At 41.6% G+C, this 18,234-nt stretch overlaps 3 protein-coding genes across 7 annotated transcripts; 1 reads left to right on the top strand and 2 right to left on the bottom strand.

The window, feature by feature from the left end:
- The first annotated feature begins 51 nt into the window (after nucleotides 1–51).
- Nucleotides 52–2,619, top strand: mrpl30 (mitochondrial ribosomal protein L30). The gene is made up of 5 exons (XM_046403913.1): nucleotides 52–401; nucleotides 1,134–1,220; nucleotides 1,428–1,574; nucleotides 1,889–1,962; nucleotides 2,200–2,619. Exons 1-5 carry the CDS (start codon nucleotides 360–362, stop codon nucleotides 2,330–2,332), a joined length of 483 nt encoding a protein of 160 aa, XP_046259869.1. The 5' UTR covers nucleotides 52–359; the 3' UTR covers nucleotides 2,333–2,619.
- Nucleotides 2,620–3,073: 454 nt separating this feature from the next.
- On the bottom strand, nucleotides 3,074–6,630 carry txndc9 (thioredoxin domain containing 9). Of its 2 annotated transcripts, none has more exons than XM_046403911.1 (5): nucleotides 6,474–6,630; nucleotides 5,473–5,664; nucleotides 4,546–4,664; nucleotides 3,686–3,940; nucleotides 3,074–3,586 (listed from the first exon to the last, which is right to left on the bottom strand). In XM_046403911.1, the coding sequence occupies exons 2-5, from the start codon at nucleotides 5,644–5,646 to the stop codon at nucleotides 3,466–3,468; spliced, it is 669 nt and encodes a 222-aa protein (XP_046259867.1). In that variant the 5' UTR covers nucleotides 5,647–5,664; nucleotides 6,474–6,630; the 3' UTR covers nucleotides 3,074–3,465. The 2 variants fall into 2 exon arrangements, with proteins under 2 accessions (XP_046259867.1, XP_046259868.1); XM_046403912.1 differs by lacking the exon at nucleotides 6,474–6,630 and adding an exon at nucleotides 6,129–6,436.
- Nucleotides 6,631–6,955: 325 nt separating this feature from the next.
- On the bottom strand, nucleotides 6,956–18,045 carry rev1 (REV1 DNA directed polymerase). 4 transcript variants are annotated; one of them, XM_046403904.1, is made up of 22 exons: nucleotides 17,713–18,045; nucleotides 16,811–16,886; nucleotides 16,529–16,661; nucleotides 15,985–16,153; nucleotides 15,334–15,864; nucleotides 14,391–15,214; nucleotides 13,813–13,911; nucleotides 13,573–13,689; nucleotides 13,318–13,444; nucleotides 13,113–13,241; nucleotides 12,871–13,025; nucleotides 12,675–12,794; nucleotides 12,365–12,585; nucleotides 12,086–12,258; nucleotides 11,741–11,967; nucleotides 11,465–11,658; nucleotides 10,849–11,133; nucleotides 9,957–10,068; nucleotides 9,425–9,633; nucleotides 9,161–9,311; nucleotides 8,963–9,065; nucleotides 6,956–8,868 (listed from the first exon to the last, which is right to left on the bottom strand). In XM_046403904.1, exons 2-22 carry the CDS (start codon nucleotides 16,874–16,876, stop codon nucleotides 8,757–8,759), a joined length of 4,257 nt encoding a protein of 1,418 aa, XP_046259860.1. In that variant the 5' UTR covers nucleotides 16,877–16,886; nucleotides 17,713–18,045; the 3' UTR covers nucleotides 6,956–8,756. The 4 variants fall into 4 exon arrangements, with proteins under 4 accessions (XP_046259860.1, XP_046259861.1, XP_046259862.1 ...); XM_046403905.1 differs by having other exon boundaries at nucleotides 9,425–9,630; XM_046403906.1 differs by having other exon boundaries at nucleotides 9,969–10,068.
- Nucleotides 18,046–18,234: the final 189 nt, after the last annotated feature.

The raw sequence follows: 18,234 nt of genomic DNA, 5'->3' as shown, positions 1-18,234 counted from the left end.
AGAAAATAACTCTAGGAACCTTGTTGATGTAGCATTTTTCATATCGGTGTAGTTTCAATGTAACTCTATAACGCTTACGGTGGGGCATCCATTAAAGATACGGCCAAAATTGTAACGTGACAGTTCGTTTGTCGTTGTTTTTCAAAACTTGAATTAATGTTTTACGTCTAGATTTGGCGAGTATGGTATGAATAGTAGTCGTATTTGTTTATTTTTTTTACATCACGGACTGTTAGCTGTGTTCCTGGCGCTTAGTTTGCGGTCAGCACGGTTGTAACCTTGGCGTGCATGGCTGTAGGTTTTTCTAACTAAAGACGAGCTGGTGGCCGTTATCGGTTAAGCTTACCGAAAAACAAAACATGTCCGGTATCAGTCGCGGGGTGAGCTCTTTTTCAGCGAAGGTAAGAACATCTCTTTTAAATTGTAACTGTCCAGGACTGACAGAAGCAAATAGTGTTTTCAGTATTCATAACTGAGGACGCCTCCAATGTTCATACTGTGAAGACTTCTGTGTTGAAAAGTGGGAACTTAGCTCCCTTTTGTCTTGAAATACAGCAAACGGATAAACGTTTTACAAAAATGATATACCGGGTGATAGGACTATATTTTTTGTTATTAATCCACCTGCACAAATTCCTGCTAATGGAAATGTCTTGCACAGAAATTATTATAAACATAATCTTATGTTATGTCATAAACATAAATTCTGCCATTTTCCAAGGTCCTTCATTTGTAACTCCTCTGTCTCTTTGTATCTTTGTTGTGTTGTCAACATAAAATTTTAATATACTACATAGCAAAACTGTTGGGGAATAAATGGAATGAAAAACAACGAGCAAATTATAATGACAAAATAAATTACTTGATCACATTCATGCTCAAATTTAAAGCTGTCCACTCATTAACGAAAAACATTGCCCGCAACGGTAGAATAAACCCAGAGATATTAAAGTGACTGCCATCACATTATAAAGATAACTAGAACATCTGGTTGGCTGACAAATGCACTTTGTTTCACATCGTCAGACCATCCCTATAGGACACTTTGTGCTCCTACATTGCCTTTCAGTCTGTGCCATATTACCGCTGTTTGCTTGTAATTTTGTCTTGTCACTCTTTGTGTACTTTCACAGATCTTGGCAGAAGCTTCGCTTTTACCACCTTGCCCGTGGTTTGTGTCTGCACGCAGCAAATTTACCAAAACAAAAGTCCCACAAGAGGTAACAATCAAAGCAAAAGCCTTCATGTTTGCTCTCTGTCAGTGAGTTGCAAATAAGTGGCATGCAATCCCAGCAGTCTGGCGTCTCTAAACAGTTCACAGAGGACAGGAGGTGGGGAGGTGCATGGCAATAATGGTGCCCCTTTGCTGTGCACCTCTCAATGAATAAAGCATTGCGTGTTCAAAGACCGTGTTTTTGTCTTCACAGTTTTTTGCTGAGAGATCAAAAGAACATGAGAAATATGGGGGAGATCCAAACCAACCACATAAACTGCATATTGTGACACGAGTCAAAAGTGTGGTAGGAAGGCCGCACTGGGAGAAGGAGATGGTGAAACATCTTGGCCTTCACAAGGTAAGGCTTTTGTTCTGCACACAACAACAAATTAGACTGCCTCGTCTGTAATGCTTCAGAGCCAACTGAGAGCAGGTGAGGAAAAATAAAGAAGAAATAAATAATAAAGAAAACACAACACTTTAAGTGCATTTTTAGGCATTTAATAAGTCATGGTCAATGCCAGTGGTGCCTGCAACTCTTCATTTATGTCAGTTATTTCTAAAAAGCTCATGTATCTACCCTTTTCATTCCATGTGTTAACACGATGCAGTATTGTAACCCCTCTGCTTCAGTCTTGAGCTTTTCACACTGACTGTTCTCTGTGTATTTAGGCACATGCACCTGTGATCCACAAAAATACACCTGCAGTCAACAGCCAACTGAAATTTGTTAAGCATCTTGTAAGGTAAGATGATACAAAAAGGGGTTAACATGTCTTAAATTATGGTTGTCAAGCCACTGCAAGTCATTTAAGCATGCAGCTAAAGAAAATTTAATGACATAACCGCTAAATGTATGATTTGAGTTACCCAAGAGGATTGATTTTTTTTAAAAAAAACATTCAGCAAATGTCTATTAAGTCCATTTGTATGGGACATTGAGAGAGATTATATGGTCATCCTCCCTTCCCTGGTTCATTTAGGATCCAGCCATTGAGGACTCCCTACGGACTCCCGGCTGAACAGGACATGGCGGACACCTACATTAACAGCAAGGGAGAACTGGTTGTTCACCGCCTCCTCCAACCTGCAGACCCCAAGCCTGTCGAATCTTAGCTCCATCCACCAGTTAGTTACTGGCTCAGTTGTTCATCAGTGTCATGGAAAATTCTGTGCTCCATGGTGTCCTGCTTCCACTACACTGTGAAAGCTGTCTGTGCTCCAGGTTTGAATGGATTCTGGGTTTTATTCAGTTATCCAGTCCAGTTGGTTTATTTTCCCGTCAATAAACAGTCATTTAAATACCAACTTGTCAGTCATACATGCTACTACTACAATTCAGCAATAGATGATGGTCCAGATTCTTAATTGAATGTAACTTATTAAAACTCAGTATTCACTCATTTTTTGTAGAGACAATTTTTTTTCTCACTCACTGTTTAATAATTAGAGCTCTTAAAAAATATATTTTTTAAGAGCTGGGTCAGCTGTGTCATATTTCCATACCACACAATAATTGTACACATCCATCCACCAGCTTTTCCCTCTTTATCAGTTGAAGGTCACAGGGGCCTTGTGCTGATCCCAGCTGACATGTTGCAGATGAATCTAATCTTTGGTAAGAAATCTATACAGGAGAGCATGCAGACTCCATACAGCTCAGTTTGGCCAGCAGGTTCAGACCCACAATCTTCTGAGGTTATCCCAATGCCCATCTTGAGTAAAAAACAAATCAGTAATCTTTATACTAACTGGAAATGATGCAATATGTGCACAGAAACTAAAACTGCAGATGCTCCTCATCTCCCACCCTCTTCCAACTTCATCGAAGAGCTATACGAAATCACAAGCACACAATTTTAAATTCCTCTCACACTTTTTATTAAGTCTGCATTAGTTAAGTCAAACTGTTGCTACAAGGAAATGTGTAAAAATGTATTCTGATGCTAAAAGATCATCTTGGCACTCATGCTTCATAATGTCTATTCAACGACAGATTCACAGGTTTACAAGGAAATGTGTGATTAAACAGAACTACCATAATGAGTACAGCTGAAGGTTTAAGTCAGTAGAAATAAAATCATCAACATAAAGCTAAGGACTAGTCCATACAGAGATCGGTGACACAAACTGTATTCTCCACAATGTGATGTTTCCTTATACTTGAATTAAGTATGCAAATATAATGTTAAATAAGGCGAAAAAAAAGATAGTCCTGAGAGAGAAAACCAGATGACTGTCAGACCTTTTCAGTCGTCTCCAGAATCAGAATCTGAGTCGTAACCTCGCCCTCTGATGGTTTTCTTCTCCACCTTTGTGAACTTTGTGGCCGACCTCTGCGTCACTGTAGGAGGCTCCATCAGGTTACCACTAAAACGGGAAAAAAAGCACAATGCGAAAGTGTGGTTGAATTTACATGACATTTTTTGTCAGGACATGACTGTACTTCAGTTTTTCTGCATGTTTCACCTGTAGTTAATAATATCTGCACAGCCGAGTCTCCATTCAAGCATCTCTGTGGAAAAGTCATCTGCGTTTCCCAGGTCAGTGAATCCAACCACATAGTCCTTTGTTTTTCCGTCTAACAGCAGGGCAAGTGTAGGAATGACCTTGATCCGCAGCCTCTCTGTCAGAAATGGGGCCTTTTCCACATTCAGTTTGATGAACTTGGTCTCAATGTGCTTCTTTGCCAAGATGGCCAAGTGTTTGTCAAGGATCTTGCATCTGTATGGAGATAAGAATGACAAGTTCAACAGCCTGATGACAACGTACTATAGCTACTAAAAAATTTGAAAAGGAACACACCTGTAGAAGAGATCTATCATGAAAATGTTATCATGTCAACAATGTTAAATAATGCATTAAAAACTGAGTGCTAGTAAGGTGGTGCGTCCCTGGTAGTCCCCGGATGTTGACATGCTCATTCATTCTTAAAATGTTCTGTGACTGTCTGAATGACTGACTTTGCAACTATTCTACCCATGTTTTTAGCACGACCTTAGAGTTCTCAATCGTACACCTGTTGTACCGTAACTTGAGATATTAAGAATTGCTAAAATTCTTAATGCTGCTTTTCTTTTTCCTTAATGATAGGAAATGAAGAATCTTTGGGTTTTGGACTGCTGGTTGGACAAAATAAGCGTAAAAGACGCCAAAAGATGCCACTTTGGGCTCTGGAAATTGTGATGATGATATTTGTGCAATTGTTTCACATTTTATACACTAAATCAATTATTTATGGAAATCATAGGCAGATGAACCAATAATAATAACTGTTAGGGGCAGCCCTAGTCTTTGCAGATAAAAACCAATACGAGCTAAGGACTTACCTGAAGGTGGAGTTTCTGTAGAAGTGGCAGACAACATTCTTGCTCTCCTTTACCTCACCAAAAAAGTCTTTCTCACTGGGGACCTCTCTGTACTCTCCATGGCCTTTAGACAACCACTCCTTAAAAACAGATGAATAGTAGAACAATGAATCTGAGAAAACTGAAGAGTGGGAAAAACTGCTTTTTGGTCTTAGCAGACAACACTTAGCAGACTTAGCATGACAACATGCAGTCTCTTGCTTTTCTTTTGGCTGATTTGGGATGAACAGCAGCAAACTTTTTCCCCAAGAAAAATCTGCTTGGATTCCTGATGTACAGAAACACTCCAGAGCAAGAGTTAGTCTAGAAATCATTCCAGAGTTCCCAATTCAATTATCTGTCCATAGGAAAGTGCAATCTTTAGAGTTGTTGATTCATGAGAAACTTGACACGCTTTGAGAAACAGCTATGGCAAATGCTAAATCAAAATGTACCTTCTTGAAAATTTGACATAAAATGCGACACATTAGGTTCTTTCTTTCCTTGTAAAAATACCACACCTTGTAAAATATCACAGCACCAACCTGCCAACATTTATCAACTGTTCAAACACACTGTTTCGACTGATTTCACCATTTACACTAAACATTTTATTGATGTCACACATGTTAAATATTACAAAGACAGTAAATTCATACAGGCTACTTTGTCACCCATCCACTGCTTGGAGAACATGTATAAACTTTAAAGGCTTTTTCTTTTAATTATTTGGGCCTACTTGTAAATTTGCAAATGTTGTACATAACATACATACATGTTATACATCAGATATGTGATCACAAGCAGACATGCATCATTATACCACGTTTGAACTGACAGACTGAGAACTGTCCAGGATGTTAATACCAGGCCTGCAAAGGGCCTAAAACAAGACAGCATCCCACATACCTGCTTCTGTTTCTGGGCTTTTTTAAGCGCCTCTAATCGCCTCTCCTTCAGTCTTTCTAAATCATCTTCATCCATTTCATTCAGTTCGCGCAACTGAGCATCCACCTTCTCCTCCACCAGCTTGGCTGACTGCTCCAAAACCTTTGTTAGGAAATCCATTGATTGGTTGGCCATGGCTGCCTGAGTGTTAAACTGTGAATATAATAAAGAACAGATCATGTAAGATGAGCCATGACATAATATTAACACACAAGATAACAGTAAGACACCAGCTGATGTATGTCCTGTCTGTATCTGACAACAGTTACAGTAGAGGAAAAACGTTTTAACAATTTTTTCGTTATAAAAATGTACATTTCTGCAGTCTGGAAAGGTTGCTAAAATGTCTTAGGTTACACTAAGTGATGGTTCTAATGTTAAGTCTACCCTCAAGAATAACAAATGAGTAAGGCACAATAGAATTAACACCTCTCAGACAGTTTTAACAAAAACTGGAATCTGTAACAAACACACAGGTGAAAACATAGTTGCCTTAACATGAGCGACGCAGCAACTCACTGTCAAGTCACTGAGGAAAAACATGACACCAAAAGCTGTCAGTCTGAATAGCATCTTCAACACAGAGACAAAGCCATGGAAACCTTAACTGGGCACACCTTGTTTTCACCGGTTAGTGTTAGTCTGCTTAGCTGCGTCAACGTATGTGCTTCGACAGTAGAGCATTTTCACAACTAGTGGATCTAATTAACGCTGATCAAGCTAGGGACTTACTTTTAAGCGCAATCAAGAAAAAAAATGGACGATAATCGAGCTAATGTTAGCCTGCTAAGCTAGCTACCATTAGCCCTGCGAGCTTTACAGACTGGTTAGCTACCCTCACACGGACAAGGGAAATGCCTGATCAGTATGTGAGATAATAACAAACGTCAATGGTGTGTGGTGTTAAAATGGGAAAAAGCAAGCCACCTCACAAGCACGCTGACGTTAATCGAGTAGCTTACCTGAGGGACGTACGATTGCTCGCTCCAGTTCGTGCGCGAAATGCAAACGGCTGCAGCGGATGTAACGTCAGAGCAGGCCCGCTGACGTCTAAACACACGCGCACACAGGAAGAGTGGCTCCAGCACCCCTGTATCATCTCAAACGCAGTTTTATTGATACTGATTTGTAGTTGATAATAATAAATAATTATAATAATATTACAAAAAAATGCTCAGGATACCAACTTGGTTTACAAGAAAAAGATGCATCAACTGCTACATTTATGTATGACACAAGTTTATACATAATGCATAAAACACATACTGTGGCTGGAAACTCCACAACCACAGTGTGTTTATATATATATTTAAATTTTGAGTATTAAAGTACTGAATACTACTCCCATGCCCCAATCAAAGAATATTTTCAGATTACCTCGATGAGACACACCTCCACTAGTCAGGCTGTAGCTTTAAAAATGGCAAAAACAAACAAGTTAATGCAGAGTTTAAAGTTTATTACCAAGATTTAGAAAACTTACAAACAAGTTCACAGCTTCAGGTCTTCAGGCACAAGCCAGTTTAGAGAAGTCAAAACTGGCCAATTTGAACTTCTGGCAAAATATGACAGGTGAAGAGAAGCAAACATCTTGAAAGTGAGTGAAGACTTGCACATTCTCAATTACATTCATTTCAACAAGTTAAAAAAGGACAGATTGATTTGGTTTGCATATAGAAATACTGTTTTAAACTTTTCAACCACACACATAATGTCTTGAATGGCGAGATCACAAGCCAGCCAGCTGCTTCTGCTGAGTACTTCTAATCACCAATCATAAAAGTTAACCTCACAGAAATACAACGCAGCCACAAGGCATACGAATGTCTCCAATGTATTTACACCGGTACATGTGATGGTTTTCACTTAAAAGTCAGGTAATCTCTATGAAAAGATATATGCACATGAATGCAGAATCTGTTATGGTTTCCATTTGCAGTCCAAGTAATAATTTTTGAGTGGGCTTTGGTTGCCTGCAGCTGAAAAGTCTCAGTGGAGATCAAAAGAGGTGCTATGCACTGGCCAAAACGCAATCTCTGTATCCATCAGCTATCATAGATGGGCTAGAAAACCAAAAGGGGGAATGGAAACGTGACATTATCTTGAAGGGACATCTCACTTGTTAGTGAAAAAAAGATATGCATACGTTACTTCCGGATTAACATAGCCTCTTTCAAAGTCATTTCATGTCAAACTGCTACTCAGATTCAACAGGTAGCCTCATATGAATTGCTTTGGCCAGCTTCTGATTTCCACGTTTGAACACTTACCAACAATTAAAGAGTGAGAAGATTTACAATTTAAAGACCGTTACTAAGAAGTCACTACATGTAAACAATACAAGAGGCAAAGCCCTCCACATACATCTTTTCTTTTTAAAACAAGTGTCTTTAAAAACATTATTTACACGCTATAATAACAGGGTTTGGCACTTTTTTTGCAAGAAAAGAGCTACTACTGTATGCAGCAGACAATATTTTGTTTTAGTTTTTTGTGACACAGAAGTGGTATATTTCACAGGTCAGCATATGTAGGATGGAGCACCGAAGAAACACTGATGAAAAATAAGATATTCTATTCCTACCATTTCTGGGATTATCACAACTCATAGTCAGTTGTAACATAATGACTGTGTTTACCACTGTCTTTATTTTAAACCTAGACTTTGTTTTAAACCTTAACTGCATAACTAAATCAAAAATAAACCTGAAAATGTGCCTGTCTAACATTATTTACTGCTTTACTGCTTTATGAGAGGCAAAACGCTCACCAGGAGGAGTACTTTAAGGCCTGGCTTAGACTCAGTTTATAAGAAATAATTAAGCCCTGCCTGCAAATCTTTATATAAAATTTCACATACATTTGAAGACAAGTCTTAGCATTATTTAGAAAAGAACTCCTTAAGAAAAATGATGAATTTGCAAAAAGCTGCTACGATTATCACCATTCTGTATTTGGTGAGTGGAATTTAAGTAGGTTTTCTGCCTTTCAGTCAGTGTTACTTATTTTCCACACTTACAGATCTACAGAAAATGATGTAGTGTGAGGTGTATGAGAAGTCATTGAGAATATTCCGGCATGTAGTGTGAGGTGTATGAGAAGTCATTGAGAATATTCCGGCAGATGCTGCAGTGCTTTCACAGTTTAGAAGGAGGGAAAACATCACTTAGATGTCATGATTTTGTGAATGTAGCAGAATAAAAAGTGGTGGTGTAACACACAGTGAAAACAGTACCCCTCCATCTTCAAGCTACCTTCAGGGTGCTACCATAGGCCTGCTGCACAACCACCTGCACGTTGTCTAGGATGAAGTCAAAAGCCATACTCCAAACAGACTCCACCGACTGCTGCATTAGCCTGCATAGAAAAGATCAATAGACAACGCAAGGAATTAATAAAAACAAAAAAGAAAGTGGGGGAGGTAGAGGTGGCTAGACTGCAGCGTACTTACCTTTTCATATATTTTATAATCAAATCCAACTTCTCCAGATCTTTATCATCAATCAGATCAGTGCAGTATTTTACCACCTGCAGGATATCCTCCTCCATGGGTTCTAACAAAAAGTAAGAAGTGATTGAAAATACATTTTTGAAACTCCACATGGCAACATGGCTAACTGCATGGCACAGCTGTTCCTTCACTATGTACCTGTTATGGTGGTAACCCATTCACGTAGGAGTGTTTTAATGTCCGTCAGGTCACAGGCTCCGGCCAGCGTTGGAGCAGGGCGAGGAATGAATTTGGACAGAGTCTCTGGGATGTCTGGGTTTGAGGTCGATGTGGAGGGACCGTTTTCAGTCTGGGAAGGGAAAACAGGTGTGAGCTGGAAAGATTAGTGAAGTTTCAAATATATAATAGCCACCATGCAAAAGCGATCTTCACCGTAATGCATGAAACGGTTTGCTGACTAACCTTCACTATCCTGATTGGTTCTCGTGACTTCATAGGAGGTGGTAGGGTTTTGGCGGGGCTGTTCGTCATGTGACGTCTCTTCACAGGGGAAGGACCTTTTTTAACAGGGCTCACTGCATTTTTTCGCTTGTAGCGGCGCTTCACCCGACCAATGCCAATTCCTACGCTGGACTGTTTGAGCTGCAGAAGTGGATTCTTCTGCTCCACTGCTGAGAAACCAGAAGAAAAACCTTGCAGATTAGGGAGGCAATGATATGAGATTTTCCACTGTATGATAACCATCTCAGAAAATACCACCGTATTACACAATTATCATTATTATTAGATGCAATGCCCCTTAATGGAAACAAAATACTTCATCATTATTTAATAAAATATTATGTCCTGACAAATATAAAACTTACAATTCAATAAAGTAGATAAGTAAATGTACATGAGATGATAACCATCATTTTTCATACTCCAGTATATCATGAAACCAGCGTGCCGCCACTGAAACTCTAGTACCAACAATGGTTTGCAACTAACACACCTGATGACTTACATATTTTTGCTTGGGGTTGGACATTTGTAACACGGTTGTAGGCAGACTTGAGTTCTTCCTGGAGTTCTTTGGGAAGGGCAGCAAACACATCCGGGTCAACCTGCAGACAAGAGACCAAGTGAAGCAGATCATCTAGTCATAGTGAAATCAGCTTTGTTTAATTGGGCATAATATGCCCATAATTTCTCTCTCAATAGGGAAGTCACAGTATGGACAGACGGCAAAATTATAAAACAGATTGTAAATGTATAATATGAATCCAGGAAGATGCTGAGCAACATCCAGGTGTTGAGACCTGGAATGAGACTCCTCTGCCCGGTTTGCTCCCGTGGTGACCCATGAAAATAAATATGTTGGATGAACCAAAAGGCTATAAACTACTCAAAAGAGCATAGCATCACTTTTCTCATTAAAGTTTCTTTCAATCGTTGCAGCGCTGTCAAAGGGCAACTTATTTCCTGCTTAATCATTCCTTTTTCTAATGACTGAATCCTGTCTTAATCCTGAATACTGCCTCCTGGATAGTTCTAGTTTTTGAGATGCAGTCTGTGTGAAGGACTTATCCACTGTCAGTTTATGATCTATGTATGGAGAAACGGCAGGAGCTGTGGACTTGACCAAAAGAAAAACCTATTTAAGCCAAGGCATGCACTGTCCAGACCAGTATGCTCTCTAACTCATTTCACCAGTTCTCTTGCTGCAGGCGTGCCGACTGTCATCTGATACCTCAAATAACCCTAAGACTTAAAAAACCCAAACTATCCCTTCAAAAATAAACAAATCATGATCTATTACATTCTCCATCCATTTTTTCTGTGTTGTAAAATTAAATTATCAGTTAATCGTAAAAAATCTAGTATCAAAATGGTTGCATCTCTACCTGTGAGAAATTTGGAAGCTCCAATACAATGCCCAGACTGTCAGGCTGGTTTGGAATCTGCAGAACCAACGTGCCAGCGGATGGAGTGTACAGTGCAGGAGCAGAGGCAGGAGGACGAGGAGGGGAGGATGGACGAGGCTTCAGAGGAGGAGGCTGTTGAAAAGGAGCGGAGGCCTGTGGACTGGGCGACCGATGGCTACTTGGTCTCCCATCTCGATTAGACCAAGACTGTTCAATTTGTTCTCTCAGCTCTGCGGGCAAAGCCTCCAGTACAGATCGATCCACCTTTCATGAAAAGGCACAAGTGGTTGAAAAGTGGTTAATTATTGAGGTCAGTACTGCACTACCCTAGTACATACAGTGTGCATATATTTTGATAGTAGTATTTAATACACTATAGCTTACTGTATGTATGTGTATATTTTGTTTTTAGTATCCGATACCTTATATTTCCTATCCTATTTCTATTTTTTGCTACCTGTTCATTCCTGTACTTTGTCCTGAGATGCTGCTGCTGCAATAGCTGAATTTTCCCTCAGGGGATCAATAAAGGATTATATTATGTTATTTCATCATTTCTCTTTTTTAACTAGCAGTACTTCTTTCAAGCCCTCACCTGAGAAGGGGAGGGAACCTCAATGCTGAGGTTGAGACGAGCTCGAGAACGTTTTGGAGTTTGCTGTCTGCATGCCTGCTGGTCTCTGCTTGTCCCGGGGACTGGTTCAGGAGAGGACAGAGGATGTGGAGAGGGGCCAGATGATGGGGTGCTTGAAGAACTCTTTTCCCGATGTGCACTGTTGTCATCAGCATCTATAACAAGGATCTTTAAGTGAACTGATTTCACACATGACAAATAAGACTCCAAGCTGAAACCCAAAAACTTTACACAAACCTCTGTTGCTTGATCCTGTTGCACTTAATCCCCTCTGCAGCAACATCTCCTTGATGGAGCGCGTCCGCAAGCCTGTGGAGTCCTGCTGCACATTACCATCGAGAAGCTGAACCTGGATGCCGAGCCCTCGAAGGTCCTGAACCGGCAGCTTCATGGCATGGAACAACTTGATGACAGCAGCGGCAATCAGCTGACCACTGTCAGTGGACTGAGCGAGCATCACAGTCCTGACAGAAAAGGAGACAAGTAGGAATTAGTCTACAGAAGACATTGACATGGATGAATAATGGACAGAGGACATTATTAATCACTCGGAACATACTTGGACGACAGTCTCTTTCTTACCTGGCTAGGTTGTCACATATGCCATGACCACCATATTTAGCCGGTTCAAGTGGAGCGCCAACCTTACGAACCATGACCTTAAGGGTAACTCTACGACCCCGCAGTCCTGCTTCTTGTAAACGCTTCTGCACCTCCATAGACAAGTTAGTCAGGAAACACTCTGCCTCATCAACCTGGGTCACAAAGGTAAGGGGACACATGGGTTAGACAGACAGAAGTGGGAACTGCAGAGAGGATGAAACAGAAGAGATAACACACATGAAAGAAAGCAGGTCTAACCGTGGTAAAGCGAATGTTGTAGTTAATGTCAGCGGAGACAGACTTCCTTTCCTTCTCATAGCGGACAGGCCGGTCATCTAGCCCCCTGCAGAAGCGGAACAGAGTTTGACCGGTTCGGGGTCCGAACTTCTTTTGCAGCTGAGACAGAGACACCTGTTGGAGGTCCCCACATGACCTCACACCCATAGCAGCCAACTTTCTGCCCATAACAGGACCAACACCTTGCAAAAAGAAATTACAACATGTCACCACAAGAACACCTACAGACTGTAGACTGAAGCCTGTGACCAGCAGGTGGTGCTGTATCTACCTGGCAGGCTGGTCACTGGCAGGTCTCTGATAAAATCATCCACTTCTTCAGACTTTAACAAGTACTGCCCATCTGGCTTGGCCTTGCGGGTTGCCAGCCGAGCCAGAAGGATGTTGGACCCTGAACAGATGAGGAGTCAGTTTGACTTTGTAAAACAGAAACACTGCCTTGATCTATGTTGCAGCATAAGACTCACCCATGCCCACCGAAGCACAACATCTCGTTTTCTCCTTGATGTCTGCTCTGATCGCTTTGGCCAGATCTTCTGGGCTGATACTCAACTCAGCTAGCAGAGCAGATCCGTCTATCAGCACTTCATCACAGCTCAGAGCCTCGATGTCATGGGTGTAACTATAAGGAAAAAACAAAAGAGAAGGTGAGATGTCATTCAGCATGCAAAGGAAGCAACTAAAGAACTGATCAGAAACTTCTTCTTACCCTGCCAGAGTATCATACATGGTGAGAGCCACCTCTTTGTAGGCCTCAAAATCGTATGGGACAGACTGTAGTGAGGGACACAGCTGTTTTGCTTTGCCAAAAAACATCCCATTCCTCACACCTGCCTGCCTGAAAGGATAACCAATTTATTAACAGCACAAACACAGATGTGTTCAATAAAAGTCTAAGGATTTCCTTTTCTTACCTGGCCTCATAACTGCAGGATGCAATCTCTGCCATTGAGAGAGCAGACGTATCCTGGTCCACTCCGTTGGAATGGGAGTCAGGACTCCCTTGTGAAGGAGTTTTGTATAGATCATCATCTGCTGTTTCTGAGTTGCAGAACAAGGATGTTACAGTAAAGAAAAACATGTACAGCAAAGTAAAGGAAATACACTGACACAGGCCTGCGAAAATTAAACCCAGCAGGCTCCATGACAAAACGTTGGGTGCGTCTCACCAGGCTGACGATGAGTGTATTTCATCTGGTAGTACTGCTGCTCCAGCTGAGGGTTAGCCCCAGCCCTCCGGGGCACTCTGCCCTCTCCACGATTACTGGTCACCGCTACAGGCTTCCCTGCAAGAAAACCTTTAACTTGACCACAAGCACTGATTGGATGCATGAGACTGCTCTTTGAATATCACAAATGAACACCTTTCACCGACAGCATAAAGTTTTAACAGACAAAAGGAGCCTGACCTTTGAGCTCTGGTCGATTTCGGATCCCCACAGAGACAAAAAAACAGTCCATGTCCACGTGAAGAATGCAAGATTTTACACTCGCAGGTGCAGAGGTACCTGACCATACAAATAAACACATACCCGATGGTCAGACAAAAGTTTTACAAATCACAATCAGACAGCATCCAATGATGCCACATGCATCCCCAGAAATCCTGTTTGACAGAAGCAGCTACGTATACATGAAGACTGTGACTAATTCATTAATTAGCAGGGACACAGATGTTAAGATATCTTTTGAACTCAAACATGTACTTTCAGGCCTTATGAGCACTGCACTTCCTTATTCATGACATGACATGTCATTTCGAGAAAATGAAAACAGGACACACTGAGAGATTCAGATGACCGATAACTAATGCCTTTGTCTGAATTTGAACTGGAGATGTGGCAGTTATGTGGTATGCGCCCTGAACCACTGAGCCTTCATGACGTCCAAATACACCCTTCTTTCACAAAAAATAACAACAAAACAAAACAAACAACAGATAGCAACCTGGATTTTACAGGCAACAAAACTGCCTTTCCTTTCCTACCTTGACTGTCTGCAGAATTTTGGGCCACAGATTTCCTCAGTCTGTCTTTTCCAGAAAAGGAGGGGGTCCCCGCTGTTTTTCGTTTACTATGCAGTTCATTGACATACTCTGAAAAGCCCAACCTCCAAGTGGAGATCTGGTGTAACCGTGAGTGAGAGTAGAACTCAGAGATCAGACCGCCTGTCTGCGCCAGCAGCTGCGTTGTAACCTTGGTTGACGAAGATGATTTTTCAGCGTGAGGACCAGGTTTGGTCGTCACACTGGTTGTGTTTAGTGAGGCCGAGTCAGATGAAAAGGCATTGTGGTGAGTTCCGTTCAGTCGAATTGAAGAATGTGAAGGAGAGTGAGATGCAGATGAAAAAGAGGTCTTTTCGTGAGTTGACTCAACTTGAGACGATGGATGGAGCTGCTTTAGGAGTCGGTGGTTTTCAGTGGCTTTTATGGCCTCCTGATAGGTTGGAGGTGGACGTTTAGGTCTCTCCTCATTGGCTCCTTGCAAGCTGGATTGATACAGAACGACAGGAGACTGCTTTGGAGGACTGTGGGGAAACTCATATGGGTCAGGTTTGGTCTGAAAGGGTACTGGAGGTTTGTCATCTGAACTCTTAACTCTGCATTCAGGAAGTTCCTTGTTAACAGAGGGGTCATCTGTAACAGGGGACAGGTCCTCTGGCTTTAAGGCACCATTAATAAGGTGAGTGTGTCCATTGGTCAGGGGTGCTTCATTCACCACCTGTGGGACAGGATCTTCTTTGTCACACTCTTGCATTTCTTTCATTTTTGAATGGCTCAATACATCCAACGAGGTCTGCAATAATCCGTTTCTGCAAGATAAAGAAGAGCGGTCTTATTTAATAAGAATTAATGTAACAAGATGATCCTATTGTGCGAGCAAAAACTCTCAAATTAAGAAGTTAAAAAAACAAAAAGGCTGCATACTCACATTTTTGATTCTGCTTCTTTGCAGCCACTCTGGGCACTGTTGCAGGAAGCGTTGATCTGAGGTTGTGATGCTCTATGGAGATAAGGATGAGGTGTTTGAAGAGTAGATTGTGGAGGTTTGTGTGGGTGCTTGTCAGGACTGCAGTTAGATAGCGGGTACGTGTGCAAAGGACTTCCATCTGTGTGGAGGTGAGTGGATCCCAAGTAACTTGGTTGGGGGTTAATGATGCAAGCTGCAGGGCCTTGCTGGATGGACTGAGGTTGAATGTTGCCTTGGTGAAGTGGACTGTGGTTGGGGTGAGGGATGGAGTTATTCTTGCGGCTGGACAAAGACTGTTCATGGTTGAGAACAGAGTTCTGAATGCTGCGCTGTGGCACATGAACCTTTTCACGAACACTTGGCTGAGGATGCCCATGGCTGGGTCCTGCGATCTCTGAGGTCTGCCGCAGAGTCATACCAGGGAAGAGTGGGCCTTTGTGCTTAGCGTACAGCTGGTACTGTAGGTAAGGCAGGAGATGCCCAGCCTTGACACTGGTTTAAACAAAGCAGAATTTTCACATGAGAAGGGGAGGGAACCTCAATGCTGAATTTTCAGACATTAAAAATATGATATTAAATTAGTAAAACACACTCAACTCCCACTGAACACACCTGTCAATGATCCACTCTGGTCTGATGACTTTTTCCCCTTTGAGCTCCTGAATTTTGCTGTTGGGTAAATTATTAGCGATGATGTGGGTGGTCTTTGAGCGAGAATAGTAGACATGGAACTGGCCCCCATGCAGCATCATCAGCCTACGTAGCTCATCAGCACTTGGCTCTGCTCAAACAGGCAACATGTACAACAGTAAACCAACAAGACGACAAAAAGATCATGTCAGTTTGAGTTGATTCCTTTCTTACATCATCAACAGTAACATTTTTAGCTTTATATCTTGACAGTGTCAAAATACAATGTCAACAGAATTATGATCTGAGCAGTAACCTGATCTCAATGGTTAAAGTGGATGAAGTATCATTCAATAACATACAGAAATACAGCTAAAATCAGAGAAAAAAAACATGCCAAATGTGCACTTATCCCCTTACACTCTTCTGGGACATTCTTGGACAAGATTAACATCTCCATTCAGCTCTTCAAACAGCACCAAGTGATGTATGCTATGTAACAGCATTCGCTGCAGCACGGTGTTACCTGTGTATCCATTGACATAGATGGAGACTCCATTGAAAATGCTGGAGCATGAGCCTTCCTTCTGTTTTTCTCTGGGGGCATCAAGTTTAAACTGCTCGTCCAGCTTAGAGACTTTGGCAGCCATGTAGCCACCCTGCATGGAGAAGACAGCAGAACAAGGAGTTAGAAAACAATTAACAACAACCTCGTCTGCAGTATGTGTTTATATTATATAATATATATTATATATACTATACATATATTAAAAATCTTGTTGATTATGATGAGATGGCACATACTCACCCTTTCAGCCCAACCATTGTCTCCACCGGCATTGGCTTTCTTCCTCATCCACCCATCTCGACTCATACTGAGCTACCTGAGAGAGCAAGAGGAGCTATTCATCAACACTGAGTCATGCAAGTCGATGCCGGGTTCAGACACCAGCCTGTGCACAGTTCAGTGCTTAATTACCTGAACAGGTATTTCAATATAACCATTTAGGAAAGAAATGAACTGTTTATATTGCACCCAACACATTTCCGTCCACCCAGAAACGATGCTGGATGACAACACTAAGCAGGTGTCAATCATTTTGCTTGCCAACGTACTGAGAAGGTAAATAATAATAGATTAAAACATTTTTAAGTCAGCAATTCCTGTTTGGGGTTTTGTTGGCAGTTCACAAAGCTTTCTAGGATGCAAGCTAAAGGACACAGACAAGCAGTGACACTGTTAACAACTGACATCTGTGATTACTGTAAATTTATTATTGCGGTGTAATGCTGATGTTAATTCAGCATAAATATTGTGATATTGGCTGTACGCTCAAGGCAAGAGCTTTGTGTCCAAGGGCATGCCCAGGCAGCTTCTCTGCGACTGACAGGTAGGTTACAACAGAGCCCCATGTGGCACTTTGACACATTTTTCATGTCAGCAGCTAATGTTAGCCTAGCAACTCTGCTTAGCTAGTTAATCATGCATGTCGCTGCGCCATCACACGACTGTAACATCATATCAGTTCAAGCAAGCAAACAAACACGGGTATAAGTGTGTTGCGTGCACCCGTTAACAATGCTGGCAAAATTAGCTGCCAAACAATGGCTAAGAGACATGACTGTAACTTCGGCACGGTGTTGATCGCGTTTGCAAATAGACAACAGTCCTGAGTACTCGATAACAGAAGTCACTTGCTTTTTCTTTACCTTTTATCCTGTGAGACTGGGCTGTTAGCCACAGACTTCTCTCTGCAGATAATGCCCAACACAAACGTTGTGTGTGTGTGAGCAGTGATTACGAGGAAAGACCAAACCAGAGCGAAATGAAAATCCCCCAGACAGTTAGTTCGACTCCTCAGCCTTGACTTTATTCTTCAGGGAAGTCCGGTAATTGAAGTGATATCCCCTTATTGTGCTGTGCTGCCACGCAGTGTCTGTTCAACATTTTCGCTCACCCTCCCAGTCCTTTCGCTCTCCATTTCTACCGCCTGATCCATTTGCTTTCCCTTTTCTCAGTGACAATCAAGTGAACAAGACGAAACATAGTGATTCCGGAGAAAACATTCAAAATAAAACACTCTGTGACAATTCAGCATGTTGTGCGTTTGCTGAATAGACTGTTACCAAAAGCTTAGGAGAAATGCTGGGATATGAATCAAAGCCAATAAAGTAAAAGAGGTAACGAGCGAGTCTCTAAATAGTGCTGATGTTTGAACATTATTGTTTTGC

The sequence above is a fragment of the Scatophagus argus genome, chromosome 11 (assembly GCF_020382885.2).
Source record: "Scatophagus argus isolate fScaArg1 chromosome 11, fScaArg1.pri, whole genome shotgun sequence".
Classification (NCBI taxonomy): Eukaryota; Metazoa; Chordata; class Actinopteri; family Scatophagidae; genus Scatophagus; species Scatophagus argus.
This window is presented reverse-complemented; position numbering and strand designations above follow the sequence as displayed.